At 40.3% G+C, this 19,853-nt stretch overlaps 2 protein-coding genes across 2 annotated transcripts in view; one reads left to right on the top strand and one right to left on the bottom strand.

The window, feature by feature from the left end:
- Positions 1-19,853, top strand: part of LOC129706940 (parvalbumin, thymic-like) — a 181,505-nt gene that overhangs the window by 29,007 nt on the left and 132,645 nt on the right. The window lies entirely within an intron of this gene.
- Positions 1-19,853, bottom strand: part of lmtk2 (lemur tyrosine kinase 2) — a 98,322-nt gene that overhangs the window by 20,763 nt on the left and 57,706 nt on the right. The window contains exons 7-9 of the mRNA XM_055651578.1: positions 9,009-9,145; positions 3,659-3,743; positions 1,702-1,823 (exon numbers count right to left, since the gene is read on the bottom strand). Of these exons, the coding sequence (XP_055507553.1) occupies positions 1,702-1,823; positions 3,659-3,743; positions 9,009-9,145 (344 nt within the window). The remainder of the gene's footprint in view (positions 1-1,701; positions 1,824-3,658; positions 3,744-9,008; positions 9,146-19,853) is intronic.

The following is a 19,853-nucleotide window of genomic DNA, read 5'->3' as shown; positions in this document are numbered from 1 at the left end:
GTACCCTGTAGAGGTGCTCGATTTTGTCCATGTTTTATTGTGTCTTCTAATAAATCTCGAACAACTTTCAGTTCATATTTCATCATGTCCTTCAGAGGGCAAGGCACTGGGTAATTAAATCAAGCTTAGACTAGCTAGACACAGGGATGTGGTGTTATAGATTAATAGCCCTCCATAAATTGCCCCATGTACGTTGGGGATTAGATGCAGAAGTGGGATAATATAGAACTAGTGTGAACACATGATGATTGGTTGATGCGGACATGGTGGGCTAAAGCGCCTGTTTCCACACTGTATTGAACTGTATGAACTAGGAATTGTCTTCAGCTGCACTATGGACACAGGTTATTTTGTACTAGTATTGGGGTTATTAATTAATTTATTTTTTGTTTATTTTATATTATCTATGTATATTATGTTTACAGACCTGTTGTGCTGCTGGAAGTAAGAATTTGTTTGTTCTGTTGTTAGTACTCTGGCCCTATTCTCTCCCCAGATTGTACCATTCACCTTCACATTGGGGGCCAATTTACACTGGCTATTGGCCAACTCTTGAGGTACCACTGGGAATGTGATGTGAATGTGGTGATTGGTTTTAGAAGTGGATAGCAGTGGGCAAGACGCTTGGACAGTCAAGTTTTCAAGCTCCTGTATTTTCTTCCAGAAGGTAGAAGAGAGAAAAGAGAATGGCCGGGATGGCAGGCATCCTAAATGACACATCCAGCTTTGTTGACGTAATGGATATAAAGATGGACTGGATGGAATGAAGTGACGAACCTGTACAGACCACTGTGTTCACCACTCTCCACAGGTTTAGGTGGTCATGGGAGACTCAGTTACAAATAAATTCGGAGTTACGAGAAGGATTGGGATCAGTGCGTATATCTTGGGGTTCGAGGAGATTACAAAGAGATGGGAGCATTTTTTAAATGAAGGTGAAAATGTTAAGACCAAGTTATTGCTTAACCAGAATCAGCAATGGCGAGCAAGCACAGAGGGCGATGGGTGAATGGAATTTGAGGTAAACTCGGGCATCCACAGGTTATTTTAGATAACTTCAGAGATCAAAATGAAGATAGCTGGGCGGAAGGAAGCACGTGTACAAAATCATGAGGAATAGACCTTTCCCCAGAGTAGGGGAATGGAGAACCAGAGGACAGTGTCTTATGGTGAGGGGGGGGGGGAAGATTTACCTTGGGGTTTACCTTTTGTGAAAACAAAGTGTGGTGGGTGTATGGAACGAGCATATGGAACATGGAGTGTATGGAATGAGTCAGATACTATTGCAATGTTTAAGAAACATTTGGACAGGTACATGGATAGGATGGGTTTAGAGGGATATGGGTCAAATGCAGGTAGGTGGGACTAGTGTAGAAGGGACATGTTGGACAGTGTGGGCAAGTTGGGCTGAAGAGCCTATTTTCCACGCGGTATGGCTCTATGATACTTATACTATGGATGCCACGTTATTTGCTATGCACCTGTAGCAAGTTAATATTTCATGTTTCAACTTCTTCAGGTACTTTACTTTTGTTTTTTTCTAAGAAGGTTAAATGCTAAGACCATTATAATGAGTGAAAATGCTATCTTTCAATAAGTGGTCGGTACAATCCATTTCTAGCAGGATGGAAACCTTACGGGTCAAATATAGGGAAAATTGAACGATTATTTCAAAAGTTAAATGTGTCATTGCAAGCTCACCAAATATTGCCCTGTCTTGTCTGTTCCGCGACGACCATGCTTCCATAAACATCACCCACGAGCTCAGGTGAGATCCACCGCAACGGAATATATTGCCCATCATTGCTTACAATATAATCCTCCTAGTTTTAGGGAGTCAAAAGAATAACTTCAGATTAACAAACACTAATACTTGCACAGTTTGCAGACCTTTTGCACAATAAGCACGTTTAACGTGCATGACACTTACATATGGAATTAGTGCAAAACTTCAAACATCACATTAGAAATATTTTTAATTAAACCTCTTCCAATATTTCAATTCCAATGAAATGCAAGCCTGCCTTTGTAGTTATTTACAAGGACCGTTTACTCGATTTGTTCATACTCCTAGAGAATGCTAATGAACTAGGTAGCATTTTCTAGGAATCTTTTGCAGGGAAGCACACAAATAACCAGATTTATTACAATTTAATATTACAACTTGTCATTTCCAGTGCCCATCCCATGGTCACATGACAACTTTCTTACAAAGCAGGCCGGATTTCATAAGAGTGGAATTTGGAAATAGTGAGATAACAAATACTGGACATTGTAATGAAACTACCGATAAAACAACAACTTTTATTTCTGTATCTCAGGATGTCCCCAAAGAACCTTCAGTAATAAAACAAACATCACATTTCATGCTGTAAGTTGCCTTGTGTAAAAACTGTAACAATGTTGAGAACCAGGACCTCTTTTTATATATACAGAAAACCATGGCACAAATCATCTGATTGATGATTTTCATATGTTATTATGAATAGCAAACTGAGCCCAAATATAGACGGATGCAGTAAAGCAGTTCTTTCTGTAAATAATACGTCATTGTGCACTACAGGAAAACTGTAGGTTCATCGTCATTATATTTATTTGTTTTCACCCACATCCTATCAATAAAGGCATTATGGACAAGCACACATAATCTAGAAGTGTAACTGAATGCTGCAATTCCTTTTGCACCAAAGAATGATAAAATGTAAAAAATAAATATTTTGCATCTTGATAGGTTTTTAGTATCATTATGCCTAATGTCGGTTCATATTCCCAACCATCCCATTCTCACAATACATTGTTTGCTGATCACATTAAGATGCAGCCAAGAATAGGTACAAGATATATCAAGTGATTAAAAGGGGAAGTCTGGCACCCCAACGATAAATTGTATGACAGTATTAAATTGAGTAACAGTATGGGCTTTGAAACAGTTCATTGTTGAAAATAATTTAGAGATTATTATGATTAGGACCGTAATATAATAATTTTTTACTGAATTTTTATTTAGAAATGCAGAATATAAAAACCTTTATCATTTAGCGACACAGCATGAAACAGCTTTGGCCACTGAGTCCACGCTGACCAGATCGAGCCTACGTCTCTGGCGCTGTGAGGCAGCAGCTCCACCAGCTGCACCGCCCTTAGCAATGCTGTTGTCACTAAATTGAAATGTTCCCATGACAATCTCCAAAATACCTCAGCTAATAAGTCATCAGAATGTATTTAAGATGTACTTTAATTAACTGACTGAACATTTCTTGTGCTCTGGAGACACAAGAGACAGCTGAAGTTGGAATCATGATGGGAAAATAACAAACTGTTGTATGGACTCACAGGGTCATGCAGCATCTGTGGAGGGAAATTAAATCTGAAGGGTCTCGACCCAAAACGTCATCTATCCATTACCCTCATAGATTCTGCCTGATCCAATGAGTACCACCAGCAGTTTGTTTTTACCTCTGTGCTCCAATCTTTACATACTTAGCCATGCACAATTTAGTTCTGTCACTCCCCATTAGTGATCTATGCATAATGGCTCAGGCTTTAACAATGAAATCATTTTTGTATTAAACCACAGTATATCTAGCCATGACCAATAAACACACATTCAGTTGCATACTGGTACGAGAACAAAACTCCAGAGGAGCAAACCGCTTACCCTGTACCGGCTGAATCCTATGCCATAATCGCCGATTTTTACTGTCAAATCTGTTGTGAGGAAACTGTTCCGTAGTGCTAAATCACTGGCGAAATGGAGATGGCATCAAAGCAGGAGCAGAGTGGATGAAGGGAATGGAAAAGAAAATAACATCAGTACTCGAGCAAATTCGATCCATGACTGGTCAGTGAAACAATGAAACCGGACTCAAAGGAAAAAGATATTTAGCTAGTTGCAAATATCAACATTTTTCATTCATTTTCTTTCCATTGTTCATAACACATCACCAAGCACCATCAGCCTGAAGAAGGGTCCCGTCCCAAAATGTTGCCCTTCCATACCTGATCTCATTATTTATTATTGCACTGTTATTGTTTGTTCTTTTTTCCCCTGAGTTTTTGTTATATTATTTATTATGATTACATATCCTGTTGTGCTGCAGCAACTAAGAATTTCATTTTTCTATCTGGGACATATGACAATAAAACACTCTTGACCTGCTGAGTTCCTCCAGCACTTTGCTCTATTTCTTAGGTTCATAAGAAATATGCTCCGATTCACTGAGCCACCATGGCAAATTTAAGTATCAGCTTTTTAAAACTTTTGACATATATATGATGTAGACCGGAGTACAGATCAGTTTACATTGCCCCCTTGTGGCAGAGACATGTGGTTATCATTCAGGAGAAACTCATTTGCACATGAATGCGTTTTAAAATTACATGCACACTCCAACTGACTGGCAGGCATAATTCCATCAGCAGGCTTAGAAGAGAGACAGGCTTTCCCGGTTCATTCTCAACAACATGATAATGCAGAAAAGGGAGTGGGACTAAGTTTTAAAGATCACGTAAGGAGACTACACAGGGATATAGATAGATAGTGAGGGAGGCAAATAGAGCACAATGTGGGAAAGTGAATTAATGTTCATTTTGGTAGGAAAAGTGGAAAGACGTAGTATCTAAATGGTAAGAAATTGCAAAGCTCTTGAGATGCGGAGTGGTTTGGGTATCCTAATACACAATTCACAAAAGGATGATATGCAGATACAACAAGTAAATAAGGAAACCAACTGATCGTTTATTGCAAAAGGACTTTAATACTTAAGCAGGAATGTTAAACAGGGCACCATAGAGACCACATCTGGAGAAATATGTAGTTTAGTTTATTGTCACATGTACCGAGGTACAATGAAAACCTGTTTTGTTACGTGATCTCATTTTTTTTTTTAAATTGCAACTGCATTACGATCAGTTGAGAGAAGATCTATTAGATTAAGCATGGCCATGTTGTGCTTTGAAGAAAGGGTCGTTGGAATAGGCTTACTTCGACTGGAATTTGGAAGAGAGAGGGAGGAGACAGGAATTAAACATAAGACCCTGAGATGGTTTGAGAGGACTGAGATGGAGACTAAAATGAGCAGCCTTTGTATAAAAACAACCATTTATCCTTTAATAAAAAAGGTGACATTTCTCTCTCTCTCTCTCTCTCTCTCAGAAGGTTGTCCGTGTTTGGAACTCTCTTTCTCTCAAAGGGTTGTGGAAACAGAGACCTTGAATATTTTTAAGGCAGAGGTAGATGGATTCTTGATAAGCAAAGGTTATTGAAGTATTCGGGAGTTGGAGGCTAAGATGTCTGTCATATTCTTTTTAGATAAGGCTCAAGGGGGGCAAGTGGACTACACTTGCTCATTTGGGTGTTTGCATAGCTAAATGGGACAGCTCATAGGCCCATGCCTAATGTGTGCAAGGCCCACATCAAGGCAATGTTCTGATGAATACTCCATCCTTCTCAGCTAACAACAAAAATAGGTAGACTGATTTCTTGTCTAATTTTTCTTTGTTTAAAAATGATCTTTGCCTATTCACTGTATTTCAAAGTGACATGCATGCAGAGGTATGCTAGCTTTCAGGTAAATGTCATTTAAATATAATCTTTTCTCCCCAGTCTCCCATCTTTGCAATGCAATAAGACTGATTGAACATTCTAAGGAGAATTTGGCCACAATTTGTTGTTGTGTGCAATTTTAATCCTCCAAGAGCCCAGCTACGTTTTAAGATAAAAATAGGAGCAGAATAAGGCCATTCGGTCCATCGAGTCTGCTCCGCCATTCCATCATGACTGATCTATTTTTCCCTCAATCCCATTCTCCTGCCTTCTCCCCATAACATGACGTCCTTACCAATCAACCTTGGCTTTAAAAATACCCTACGACTTGGCCTCCACAGCCATCTGTGGCAATTAATTCCACAGATTCACCACCCTCTGGCTAATGAATTTCCTCTTATACATAAAAGGTTAACAAAGGTTGAACAATTGCTATCGATTCTTACTTTGTCCAATTCTGCCTGATGCTTAGGTTTATTATTTTCACACATCAGCATAAATTGATCAAATTGCACTGCTGAATTCATTCCAGCCACCAAGTGTACATGATCACATTTGGCACCTCATAAGGTACCATCCCTGCTTTTTAAGGTTCAGAAATTTGTTTAAAAGTTTAGGTATATTAACCGATCGTGACTTATTGCTCCCTCACCATTATCCACATCCATCATCTTCAAAGCCTCCCAAGGATTAGCAGTACAGCACTAATTTGTAACTTACTGACTGAAAAATAGTGTGTTGTTTAGCTGTATACCCATTAGGAATGCAATTCCAGCTCAATTTATTTGACTCAATTTATTTAAGCTCAACTAACATGACAGGCAGTAAAGCCAAGATCAATCCCAACAGTGCGGCTGTGAACTAGTTGACTACAGATAAAAGAGAAGCGAGTTCAACTTACACTAATCTTCACACACTGTAACTGTTTGCTCGACAGGTTGACACTAAGATCTAAGTACAGCTTTTAAACGTACAAATATTGTGCAAACAAATGTCGATCGTGCATATCCGTAGCCCTCGAAAGCTGATTGTGTTATATCAAATTACTTCCACCGAGAAATGTATTACTTAGCAATTTACATACAAATTAAAACTGGCTTTTAAATGTTAAATTAGAGATGAAACAGTCTAACCACGAGTGCAATAGATTAATAAATAAGAATTATTATTTTCAAGAGGAATTTAAAAACGAAAACATCAGACTCAGGAACAACTTCTTCCTCTCTGTATCAAGCTTCTGAAAGGTCTTTCCATAAACTAGGGTGCTGTTCGATTCACCTCTACTTTGCTCGAAACCTCTAGGCTTTGTCTAGGGAACTGATGCTCTACCATGCTGTATTCTGCATTCTGTATCTTCCCCTTTGCTCGATCTATTGTACTTGAATTTGGCTTGATTGTATTTTGTACAATATATCTGATCTGTTTGGATAGCATACAAAACAAAGCTTTTCACTGTACCTCAGTACACATAACAATTATAAACCCAAACCTAATCAAAGGTCAATGAGCGAGTGTGGGAGTGGGTAGAAGGGAACCTTGCAATCCACACAATTTCAACACCATCTACTCAGTGCACAGGGAAGCTGCTGCTTTTAATTCACCACCAGCAACAAAATCACTGATGCTGGAGCTTTTCCACACACTCAGACAGCAGCAGGATATTGTTACCAGAAGTGAACATTCACTGAGGCGATCCAGTGATGTCCAGCATCCAGGAGCACCAGTGACTTTCCACTGCAGGTCTCAGGAGCAGATGGCTATGTAATTAAAACGGCTCGAGTGGTGGAAATGGTGTGAACGGGAAGGGAGGGGATGTCATTGGCTGTCCATTCAGTGGGAAGGGAACTGAATCATTACAGCATGACACAATGCAACTGGGCACACATGCATAGTTGAGCTGTTTATAGAACCAAAAATCTTAAATCATCTATTTGATGTTTGGTGCGAGTGTTACTTTTCCCCCATGTAAACTTACTTGCTGAAATGGATCATTCACCAATGGCAAAGCCACAAAGTCTTTAAGCTCCCTTAAAGACTATTTATCATTTGCCTTTAAAAATGTTAAACTAATTTTGCAAAAAACTTGCAACAGGCTGAAGAAAGCTGCAACACAGCCATCGCTAGTGGCACAGCTGGTAGGGTTGACTACCAGGGCCAGAGAGCCCGGTTCGATCCTGATCTAGGCTACTGTCTCCCTGGAGTTTGAACCTTCTTCCTGTTGGTTTCCTCCCACATACCAAAAACATGAGGGTTTGTAGGTTAAATGGCCTCTGTAAATTGCCCCTAATTTATAGGGAGTGGGTGCGAACGTGGGATAACATAGAACGAGTGTGAAAGGTGATCGATAGTCGGCGTAGATTTGGTAGGCCGAAGGGCTCGTTTCCATGCTGTATCTCTAAACTAAACTAAACACAGACTGTACAAATGCATAAAACAGGATTAGCTGGTAGCAGGAGTTCTGTTTGGCTTTGAGTGATCAATGCAAATCTTAGAAATTTTCTCTGGGACACTTATAAATCAAGTGTAAACTGACCCGTTGCATCAAACTGTGTGCTCATCAAATTTTGGCAGTAGAAGCAAGAGAGGCAGAACATTTCTATGACTTCAGTAATTTAATAGGCTGTGTCTTATTCCAATCATATTGAATACACGAGGTTAGCTGAAGAGCAGATATTTTAGGTCCAGGTTGTAGTTTTGGCAGAGGAAGATTTACTGACATTTTCTTTTTAAAAGGCTGGTCCATACTTTTAGCCCTTGTTTAGTGCCAACGACACAGTGCTATGCCGGGGGCAACATAAGAATTCATGTAGTAAAATATTTAAATATCACTGTTCAAGACATACGCTTTGATAGTGCACTGTATAAGTGACTAAATACTTTACATGAAAGAAACGGGATCCCAAATTAGAAAATAGTTTTTAAGTGCTCAAGAGCTCTTATTTCCCACATCAAGCTTCAGAAAATGCAGTGCAACTGTTTGACTGATTGATTGTATGGTTTGAACATTCTCCCAATGGCGTGTTGGTTTCCTCCCACATCCCAAAGACGTGCAAGTTTGTAGGTTAATTGGCCTCTGTAAATTGCACCCTAGTGTGTAGGGAATGGATGCAAAAATGGCATAACATAGAATGAACGTGAAGGGATGATAGATGGTCGGCATGGATTCAGTGCAGCACAGTAACGGGCCCTTCAGCCTGGCGAGCCCATGACGACCATCAACCACCGTTTGCACTAGTTCTGTTATCCCACTTTGAGGCCGTTTGACTGCACACACGCACAGCAACAGTTTCAAACAAACCATTTCCATTGAAATTACAGAAATGTATGGCTTTGGAGCCTGCCATTTGGCCCACATGTCTTTGCCAGCCTCAAAGAGCTCTTTGTTCCATTTTCACGCATATTGTCTTCCAAAATAAAAATAATTTGGAAACACTTAATGGAGGTTTAAATATATAAAGTGTACCTGTGCACAAAACCGTGCTTGTGCAGGTGAGCAAGTCCAGCAGCGATCTCACAGGCCATCCTTTGCAGCTGCAGTATTTCTGAACCAAGTGGATTTTGCTCATGCTTTTGACTGTGCAAGTAGCCCTTTATGTCACCCTGTAAATGCAAAGAGGAAAGTTTATTGTAAGTACAGCTGGTCCTGCCTATTGTTAAGAAAATTCTTTGCAGTGCATTTTGGCTGTACGTTAAAGTCCAACAGACAAGCAGAACATCATTTATTTTCTGAAATGATCCTGCAAATTTATCTTCTCAAGTGCGTTTTGCATTGAAGAGAAGAGTGATATTATGTTAGGCAAGTCAAAAAAAGGGAAAAATATCTTGCTCGAATGCAAGTATGGAAAGGTCTCCATCCGGGTAAGGAACAATTACCCTGGCCATTGTAGGCTTTTCTCAGTTTAAACCGAGTCCGAGTTAAACAAACATTACAAACCCCTCATTCCAGAAATGCAGTCATGTTTCAGTTTACTTCAGAAACATAAAGCATGGGGGAAAAAAACAGCTCATTTAAGTCTTGCAGCCAGTTAACGCTTCTCGTGTCTGTTTTTTTGGATTGGTTTTCCAGGAGACACCACAAGTCTACAGTTTTATTTAAACATATACTTATACTTACACCCATCTAATTTTCTCTTCTTTGCCTCCACTCAACCTCTACCTTTCCACTTGGTCATTATTAAAGCATTTTATTTTATTATGCACTCACTTTCAGGATCTGGGTGTTAACTTATTGTCCTTTCTAACAGTTCACCAGAAGGAGGTGGCGAGCCAACTTATCAACCACTGCAATATATCTGTAATAGTACCCCCAATGTTGTTGGGCAGGATGCTCCAGGATTTAGATCCAGCAAAAGTAAACCACTGATACTCAATTGCCTAGTATCACTTGGAGAGGAACCTGCAAGTGTCTCCTCCCCTCATTCTTCTTAGAAACATAGAAAATAGGTGCAGGAGAAGGCCATTTGGCCCATCGAGCCAGCACCGCCATTCATTGTGATCATGGCTGATCATTCACAATCAGTAAACCGTGCCTGCCTTCTCTCCATACCCCTTGATCCCGCTAGCACCTAGAGCTCTATCTAACTCTTTTTAAATTCATCTATAAATTGGCCTCCACTGCCTTCTGTGGCAGAGAATTCCACAAATTCACAACCCTCTGGGTGAAAAAGTTTTAAATGGCCTCCCCTTTATTTTTAGACTGTGGTCCCTGGTTCTGGACTCCCCCAACATTGGGAACATTTTTCCTGCATCTAGCTTGTCTAGTTCTTTTATAATTTTATATGTTCTATAAGATCCTCTCTCATCCTTCTAATTTCCAGTGAATACAAGCCAAGTCTTTCCAATTTATCCTCATATGACAGTCCCGCCATCCTGGGGATTAATCTCGTGATCCTACACTGCACTGCCTCAATAGCAAGGATGTCCTTCCTCAAATTAAGAGACCAAAACTGCGCACAATATTCCAGATGAGGTCTCACCAGGGCCCTGTACAACTGCAGAAGGACCTCTTTACTCCTATACTCAAATCCTCTCGTTATAGACAATAGACAATAGGTGCAGGAGTAGGCCATTCGGCCCTTCGAGCCAGAACTGCCATTCAATGTGATCATGGCTGATCATCCCCAATCAGTACCCCATTCCTGCCTTCTCCCCATATCTCCTGACTCCGCTATCTTTAAGACCCCTATCTAGCTCTCTCTTGAAAGTATCCAGAGAACCGTCCTCCACCGTCCTGAGGCAGAGAATTCCACAGACTCACAACTCTCTGTGTGAAAAAGTGTTTCCTCGTCTCTGTTTTAAATGGCTTATCCCTTATTCTTAAACTGTGGCCCCGGGTTCTGGACTCCCCCAACATGTTTCCTGCCTCTAGCGTGTTATGAAGACCAACATGCCATTAGCTTTCTTCACTGCCTGCTGTACCTGCATGTTTCCTTTCAGTGACTTTCTTGGTTGTAGAGATCACAGATTTACAAGGTCTAGTCATGGCCAGTAACGGCAGCGCACTTATCACATAGTGTGGACCAACCTCGACAAAAAACATTGGAGATCACAGTCATTGATCATAAGGCATGCACCACAATGGAAAAGTGGATCTAAAGGTTAATGACTTATTTCTAAAGAGGGCAAACATAATGATAATGTGGCAATGAACAGCAGCATTACAGAACATACATCAAGATACATTTGTGCTAGATTTGTGGTGCCTTATTTCTAATTTCTAAACTGAAGCCTGGCTCTGTGCAGCCAAACAAATGCAGCCAGACTATAAATGTATCATGTCTGAAGAAGGGTTTCGGCCCGAAACGTTGCCCATTTCCTTCGCTCCATAGATGCTGCTGCACCCGCTGATTTTCTCCAGCTTTTTTGTGTACCTATAAATGTATCATCCTGGTCAAAATGCAAATTCAATTCAGAAGGAGTTTTTCCTTGACACAATGATCCCATCAGCATCCTAAGCCTCCTTAATGGATCTCTGGAGAAAGGGAATAGGTGACGTATCAGGTCCCATCTTCAGACTGAAAGTAGTGGTAGGAAATTGTGGGGGGCACAAATCAGGGCCACCAACAGATGGGTGGAGCCCCTAATGGCCCATTGTTGGCTTCCCCAGCCGCTGTGATAACAAAAAAGACACAAGGATGCAAACAGTGGAATTGGCAGGATAACTAGGGTGGGGGAGTGGGGCGAGATGAGAAGGGAAGAAATACCGGACGGAGTTAATTGAAATTAGAGAAATCAATGTTCATACCGCTGGATTGTAAGCTTCCCATGCAAAATATGGGCATGGTCCCTGCCTCTCTACCATACTCCACATTAGCTGATATTAACCATTCCATGTGGTGTTGAATTAAATGAGCTGGATAATTTCTTCCTCTGCCCTTTTGAACAAACGAGTGCAACACAATCCTGTTTAATCGCAAATGGTTTCGCTCAAAATCAGCAGATTACATTTGAGCCCAGTTATCTCTTTGTATCTCTTGCTCTGCTTTGCAAATGGTGAGTATTTTTTTTAAACTTAGTTTGCAATGTTTGGAATTTGAGGCAGCACAGTGGTGGAATTGTTGCCTTACAGCGACAGTGACCTGGTAAGGGCTCTGTCTTGCGGAGTGTGTGTGTTGTCCCTGTGACCTGCGTTTTTTTTTTTCCTGGGTTCTTCGGTTTTCTCAAACATTATCCCAAAAACGTGCAGGTTGGATTTCTCCGGGTGCTCCGGTTTCCTCCCACATCGTAAAGACATACAGGTTTGTAGGTGTATGAAGGAACTGCAGATGCTGGTTTAAACCAAAGATAAATACAAAATGCTAGAGTAAATCAGCGGGACAGACAGCATCTTTGACACAAAATGATGCTGCCTGTCCCGCTGAGTTACTCCAGTATTTTGTGCCTATCTCAGGTTTGTCGGTGAATTGGCTTGCATAAATTGTCCTGTGTAGGATGGAACAAGTGTGAATAAGTGATCGTTGGTCGGCGCTGACTCGGTGGGACAAAGGTCCTGTTTCCATGCTCTATCTCTAAACTAAATTAAACTGAACTAAAGTTCAATCAAATAATTATTCTGCTGGAGATTTTGGTTACATTGTGATAGGCTCCTTGCTAGACAGAATATACTAGACTTTATCTTGCACTAAACGTTACAACTTGTATCATGTATCTGTACACTGTGGATGGCACGATCGTCACCATGTACGCCCTTTCTGCTGACCAGGTAGTACGTAACAAAAGCTTTTCACTGTACCTCGGTACATGTGACAATAAACTAAACTACAAAAAATTACGACTGATTAAATGCATTGATGATAAACAACCAAAATTAACTTTAAAACTGACAAATTAAACCAAGATTAAGTAAGAGATCGAAATTGTTTGATACCCAACGTGATGAATGAGTGTCTCATGCCATGAAAATTGAAGTTATATACAGTGCCCTCCATAATGTTTGGAACAAAGACCCATCATTTATTTTTTTGCCTCCACAATTTGAGGTCTGTAATAGAAAAAGTCACATGTGGTTAAAGTGCACATTGTTAGATTTTAATAAAGGCTATTTTTATACATTTTGGTTTCACCATGTAGAAATTACAGCTGTGTTTACACCATAATAGGCACCATAATGTTTGGGACACATGGCTTCACAGGTGTTTGAAATTGCTCAGGTGTGTTTAATTACCTCCTTAATGCAGGTATAAGAGAGCTCTCAGCACCTAGTCTTTCCTCCAGTCTTTTCATCACCTTTGGAAACTTTTATTGCTGTTTATCAACATGAGGACCAAAGTTGTGCCGATGAAAGTCAAAGAAGCCATTATGAGACTGAGAAACACGAATAAAACTGTTAGAGACATCAGCCAAACCTTAGGCTAACCAAAATTAACGGTTTGGAACATCATTAAGAAGAAAGAGAGCTCTTGTGAGCTTACTAATTGCAAAGGGACTGGCAGGCCAAGGAAGACCTCCACAGTTGATGAAGAAGAAGTCTCTCTATAATAAAGAAAAATCCCCAAACACTTGTCCGACAGATCAGAAACCCTCTTCAGGTGTGGATTCGTCAATGACTACTGTCCGCAGAAGACTTCATGAACAGAAATACAGAGGCTACACTGCAAGATGCAAACCACTGGTTAGCCGCAAAAGTAGGATGGCCAGTTTACAGTTTGCCTCAAAGTACTTAAAAGAGCAACCACAGTTGTGGAAAAAGGTCTTGTGGACAGATGAGATGACGATTAACTTATGTCAGAGTGATGGCAAGAGCAAAGTATAGAGGAGAGAAGGAACTGCCCAAGATCCAAAGCATATCACCTCATCTGTAAAACACAGTGGTGGTGGTGTTATGGCCTGGGCATGTATGGCTGCTGAAGGTACTGGCTTCACTTATCTTCATTGATGATACAACTGCTGATGGTAGTAGCGTAATGAATTCTGAAGTGCATAGATCCATCCTATCTGCTCAAGTTCAAACAAATGCCTCAAAACTCATTGACCAGCAGTTCATTCTACAATAAGACAATGATCCCAAACATACTTCTTAAGCAAGTTTTTCAAAGCTAAAAAATCGTCAATTCTTGAGTGGCTAAGTCAATCACCCGATCTGAATCCAATTGAGCATGCCTTTTATATGCTGAAGAGAAAACTGAAGGGGACTAGCCCCCAAAACAAGCATAGGCTAAAGATGGCTGCTATACAAGTCTGGCAGAGCATCACTAGATAAGACACCCAGCAACTGATGATGTCCATGAATCGCAAACTTCAAGCAGTCATTGCATGCAAAGAATATGCAACAAAATACTACTTTCATTTACATGATATTGCTGTGTCCCAAACGTTTTGGTGCCCTGAAATGTGGGGACTATGTATAAACACTGCTGTAATTTCTACATGGTGAAACCAAAATGTATAAAAATACCTTTTATTAAAATCTGACAATATGCACTTTAACCACATGTAATTTTTTTCTATTACAAATCTCAAATTGTGGAGTACAGAGGCAAATAAATAAATGATGGGTCTTTGTCCCAAACATTATGGAGGGCACTGTATTTATCTTTAACTAAATGCTATAAATTAAAATGCTGCAACAAAAACCCTATCCAGTTTTAGATAATACAGCAGCAATAGTATTTTAATGTACGAGACTGTCATTAAAAATCAACTCCATCTTTGTGTTTTGCCCAGAGTGGATCAGAATTACGACTGTTTCAATTCTGTATGTATATTTGTTGGATTAGAGTGCAAAGGCTTTAAAGATTTAAATGCTGGAAATAAATTGAAATGGTTTGTATTATGATTTTATGAAAAGAGGAAGGAAGGCAGACGGAACTGGATACTAATTGGTTTGGTTTGGTAACTGATGAGATAAAAGTAATGCCCTTGGTTGCTGAAGAATGGGACGTTTTGATCAACAAGACGTGACCAATGGGGTGGTGCTGAAGAAAGGAGGACAATAGAAGCTGTGCAGCTTCCTCCAAAAATAGAGCACTGACATACACATTTTCACACCAACAGAACAGTATGTAGTGTTTATTATCCATGCCAAGACATGGACCCAGAAAGTGACAAGAGAAGACAGAACAGTTTAAAACAGAGTGGCACAGTGGTAGAGCTGCTGCCTCACCTCGCCAGAGACCCAGGTTCGATCCTGACCTTGAGTGTTGCCTGTGTAGAGATTGCACGTTGTCCCAGCGACCCCGTAGGTTTCCGTCCCAATCCCAAAGAAATGTGGTTAATCGGACTTTGTAAATTGTCCCTTGTGTAATTGGAGAGGATGAGAAAGTGGGATAACATAGAACAAAAGTGCATGGGTGATCAATGGTTGGCATGAACTCAGTGGGCTGAAGGGCCTCTTTCTATGCTCTCTCTCTAAACTGAAGAGGCTGTGATGCAATAGCACGAAAATCATTCATTGTATTAGAATTAGCATTCCTCATACTGGTTTATGCAAACCAGAGATGGATTCCAGTGCATGAGACAATCCTAGTCACTGACTCGGACTAGAATTGTTTGCACCCTTGACTTATTTGCAAGCTTTAGTTAAATCTGTTTATTATAAAGGTGTCCAATCACACATCATTTTTAATATTTGAGACTTAGAAACCACCCCGATTTTTCTTCCACACACATTATTTTTGATTAATGCATCTTGGGTGGGAGGAATACTTTGAGACTGTTTTTCCCCCAACGATACAGATGGAATTACTTTCTCAGAAATATATAAACGGGGAAATGAAAAAAGAAGAACATAACTTCACATAAGCTATTAAAGACTTGCAACTGATATTACAAAAACCTATGATTGAAATTCAGCCTGAGGTGTGAGCAAGTGTCATACAAAACCGACGAAAGAGCAGTGTCTGTAAAATACGTGGAACAACATTCCTTATGATCATTAGCTGATATGTAATACCCTTGCTGAAGTAGTAATCAAATTGCTTGCCATGATAGGTCAGCATTAGATGAGGGACGGCAGATGTAAATAGAAATCACAAAGCAGAGGATCTTTTTTTGAAAGATCATTGGTTCATTACACAAATTACCAAAATGATAGTACAAGTGCAATTGAACATGCACTTAAATTTACAGAATGATGTGCTGATATGTGAATAATTACGAATGAGGCAGGAGATGTCAACACATTACTACAAATTATATAATCAATAATGTATTTGATCTTTCAAAAGTTAAGAGGGTGCATACAGGGCATTCAGAAGTATTCAGACCCCTTCACTTTTTCCACATTATGTTACGTTACAGCCTTATTCTAAAAAGGATCAAATTATTCTTTTTTTTCATCAATCTACACACAATACCCCATAATCAAAAAGCGAAAACAGGCGTTTAGAAATTTTTGCAAAGTAATTTAAAAAAAAAATTGAAATATATTTACAAAAGTATTCAGACCCTTTACTCAGTTCTTTGTCGAGGCACCTTTGGCAGCGATTACAACCTCATGTCTTCTTGGGTATGACGCTACAAGCTTGGCACGCCTGTATTTGGGTACTTTCTCCCATTCTTCTCTGTAGATCCTCTCAAGCTCTGTCAGGTTGAATGGGGAGCGTCGATGCACAGCGATTTTCAGGTCCCTCCAGTGATGTTCGGGCTCTGGCTAAGCCACTCAAGGACATTCACAGACTTGTCACGAATACGCTCCTGCATTGTCTTGGCTGTGTGCTTTGGGTCGTGGTCCTGTTGGAAGGTGAACCTCCACCCCAGTCTGAGGTCCAGAACGCTCTGGAGCAGGTTTTCATCAAGGATCTCTCTGTACTTTGCTCTGTTCATTTTTCCCTTGACCCTGACTAGACTCCCAGTTCCTGCCACTGAAAAACACCCCCACAGCATGATGCTGCCACCACCATGCTTCACCATAGGTATAGTATTGGCCAGGTGATGAGCGGTGCCTGGTTTCCTCCAGATGTGACACATGGTATTCAGGCCAAAGAGTTCAATCTTGGTTTCATCAGACCAGAGAATCCTGTTTAGGTGCCTTTTGGCAAACTCCAAGCGGGCTGTCATGTGCCTTTTACTGAGTAGTGGCTTCTGTCTGGCCACTCTACCATAAAGGCCTGATTGGTGGAGTGCTACAGATATAGATGTCCTTCTGGAAGGTTCTCCCATCTCCACAGGGGAACTCTGGAGCTCTGTCAGAGTGACCGTCGGGTTCTTGGTCACCTCCCAGACCAAGGCCCTTCTCCCCCGATTGCTCAGTTTGGCCGGGCGGCCAGCTCTATGTAGAGTCCTGGTGGTTCCAAAATTCTTCCATTTAAGAATGACGAAGGCCACTGTGTTCTTCGGGACCTGCAATGCTGCAGAAATTGTTTTATACCCTTCCCCAGATCTGTGTCTCAGAACAATCCTGTCTCGGTCGTCTACGGACAATTCCTTCGTCTTTATGGCTTGGTTATTGCTCTGACATGCACTGTCAACTGTGGGACCTTATATAGACAGGCGTGTGCCTTTCCAAATCATGTCCAATCAATTTAATTTACCACTGGCGGACTCCAATCAAGTTGTATTTTGTGTAGATTGGTGTGAAAATTTTGTTTTAAATCAATTTTAGAATGAGGCAGTAACGTTAACAAAATGTGGAAAAAGTGAAGGGGTCTGAATACTTTCTGAATACACTGTATACCATCTGTATCAGAAGAAACTGTAGATGCTGGAGTAAATGCGGGTCAGGCAGCATTTCTGGAGATAAAGGAATCCTTCTTCAGACCCAAAATGTTACCTATTCCTATGTTCAGGAGATGCTGTCCAATCCGCTGAGTTACTCCAGCATTTTGTGCATATTCCATCTGCTGCTAAAAACAGTTATTTTTGCCAAGGATGTGCAGCTGACCGTGACAGGAGTCTTTGTTCCAAACTCTGAATAGTTATCATGTTATCAAAAGATATCTGGATCTAATAGATATGGTAGCGCTTAACCCAAATTCTTTGTTTAATTACAAGCCCAGGTTAATGTGATCATAAAGCATTTAAGGCGATCAGTATAATTTTTCGTTAAAATGGTTTTTAAATTATTTTGGATCAGTGAAAGTTTTAATTAATGGCAGATTTAAAGGACAATAATAAAACCGACTTTTATCCTTGCCTGGTATACTTTATTTTACCATTACTTTACAATCCATGTTCTCGGGGTATCTAAATCTAAATTTTATTAGTTATTTATGTTATGACATCGGATGGAAGCTGCAAACCAAATCTCGTTGCGCTTATGTGCAATGACAATAAAATATATTATTATTATTTTAGATTTTAACGATAGTGCAAAAACAGGTATTTGGTTCACTGTGGCGGCACTAGCATTATCTTACACACTGGGGGCAATTCACAATTTTAAGGATCCAATTAACCAACAAACCAAACAAACCTGTTGTCTTTGGAGTGGAGGAGGAAACCGGACGGAGCACCTGGAGAAAATCCATGTGGTCACAGGGAGCATGTACAAACTCCGCACAGACAACACTCGTGGTCATGATCGAACCTGGGTTTCTGGCACTGTAGGGCAGAAATTCTACTGCCGTCTCTTTCAAAGAAATCCAATTCACAGATTTCAATTCATGAATCACAGAGTGCTTTTCTGCAGTCAGAACACATGGTTGATAGATTCATGGTTGGTAGATTTCAGAAGCACACCCAAAAATTAGAAGCCACTTACAATGCGGCAATGTTATCTTCCTGAAGTGAAGTTATATTTGCATTTTACAAAGAGCATGATTTGAAGAGGAAAAGCCAGATGTACATTAACACACTAACATAGAAACATAGAAATTAGGTGCAGGAGTAGGCCATTCGGCCCTTCGAGCCTGCACCGCAATTCAATATGATCATGGCTGATCATCCAACTCAGTATCCCGTACCTGCCTTCTCTCCATACCCCCTGATCCCCTTAGCCACAAGGGCCACATCTAACTCCCTCTTAAATATAGCCAATGAACTAGAAACTGGAACTGCAATTTTGCAGACAGATGGCTTAAAAATAAATAATAGTACATAACTGAAAGTAGCAGAAATGAGGAAAAACATTATTCAATGTTTCAACATTTCCATGACATTACCATCAAACTTATCGATGGGAGCTGGAATGTTGTTATTTCTGCATCAACACAATTTTACAAGAGAATTAGGGAAGGAAGGGGAAACAGTAGGAAGAGTAATTTAATAAAACATGGCAAAATACCCCTCATTCATCCTGATTAATTCAAAAAAACGTAAACGAACATTGTTCAGTCATTCTTCAGCAGTATTGTTCTGATGCTGGGGTGTTGAATTTCCAAGAACTGTGACCATTGTGAAGCACAGGAACCATTTCAATCGTACTTCAATTTTACCAGGATTTCTAGATTCTTAAACGCTGCCTTGAAGTCAAGGCAAATCACTCTCAGCTCAGCTCCATAATTCAGCCTTGGTGTGCATTTGATGAGGTCTGAAGCTCCATGTCCCTGCCCTATCCCAAACTAGCCATCAGCAAGCAAAGATACTCAAGAGAGTTGCGAATCTGTGGAATTTTCTGCCACAGAAGGCAGTGGAGGCCAATTCACTGGATGTTTTCAAGAGGAGTTAGATTTAGCTCTTAGGGCTAAAGGAATCAATGGATGTGGGAAAAAGCAGGAATGGGGTACTGATTTTAGATGATCAGCTATGATTATATCGAATGGTGGCACTGGCTCGAAGGGCCGAATGGCCTACTCCTGCACCTATTTTTCTATGCTTCTACTGTAAAGCATTCAACCAGAATAATTTATATCAATGACAACAGACTAACTATATAACCATATAACAATTACAGCACGGAAACATAGAAACATAGTAATTAGGTGCAGGAGCA

The sequence above is a fragment of the Leucoraja erinacea genome, chromosome 20 (assembly GCF_028641065.1).
Source record: "Leucoraja erinacea ecotype New England chromosome 20, Leri_hhj_1, whole genome shotgun sequence".
In the NCBI taxonomy this organism is placed as follows: Eukaryota; Metazoa; Chordata; class Chondrichthyes; order Rajiformes; family Rajidae; genus Leucoraja; species Leucoraja erinaceus.
Note: the sequence above shows the minus strand (reverse complement) of the source record. Positions and strands in the feature narration are given on the sequence as shown.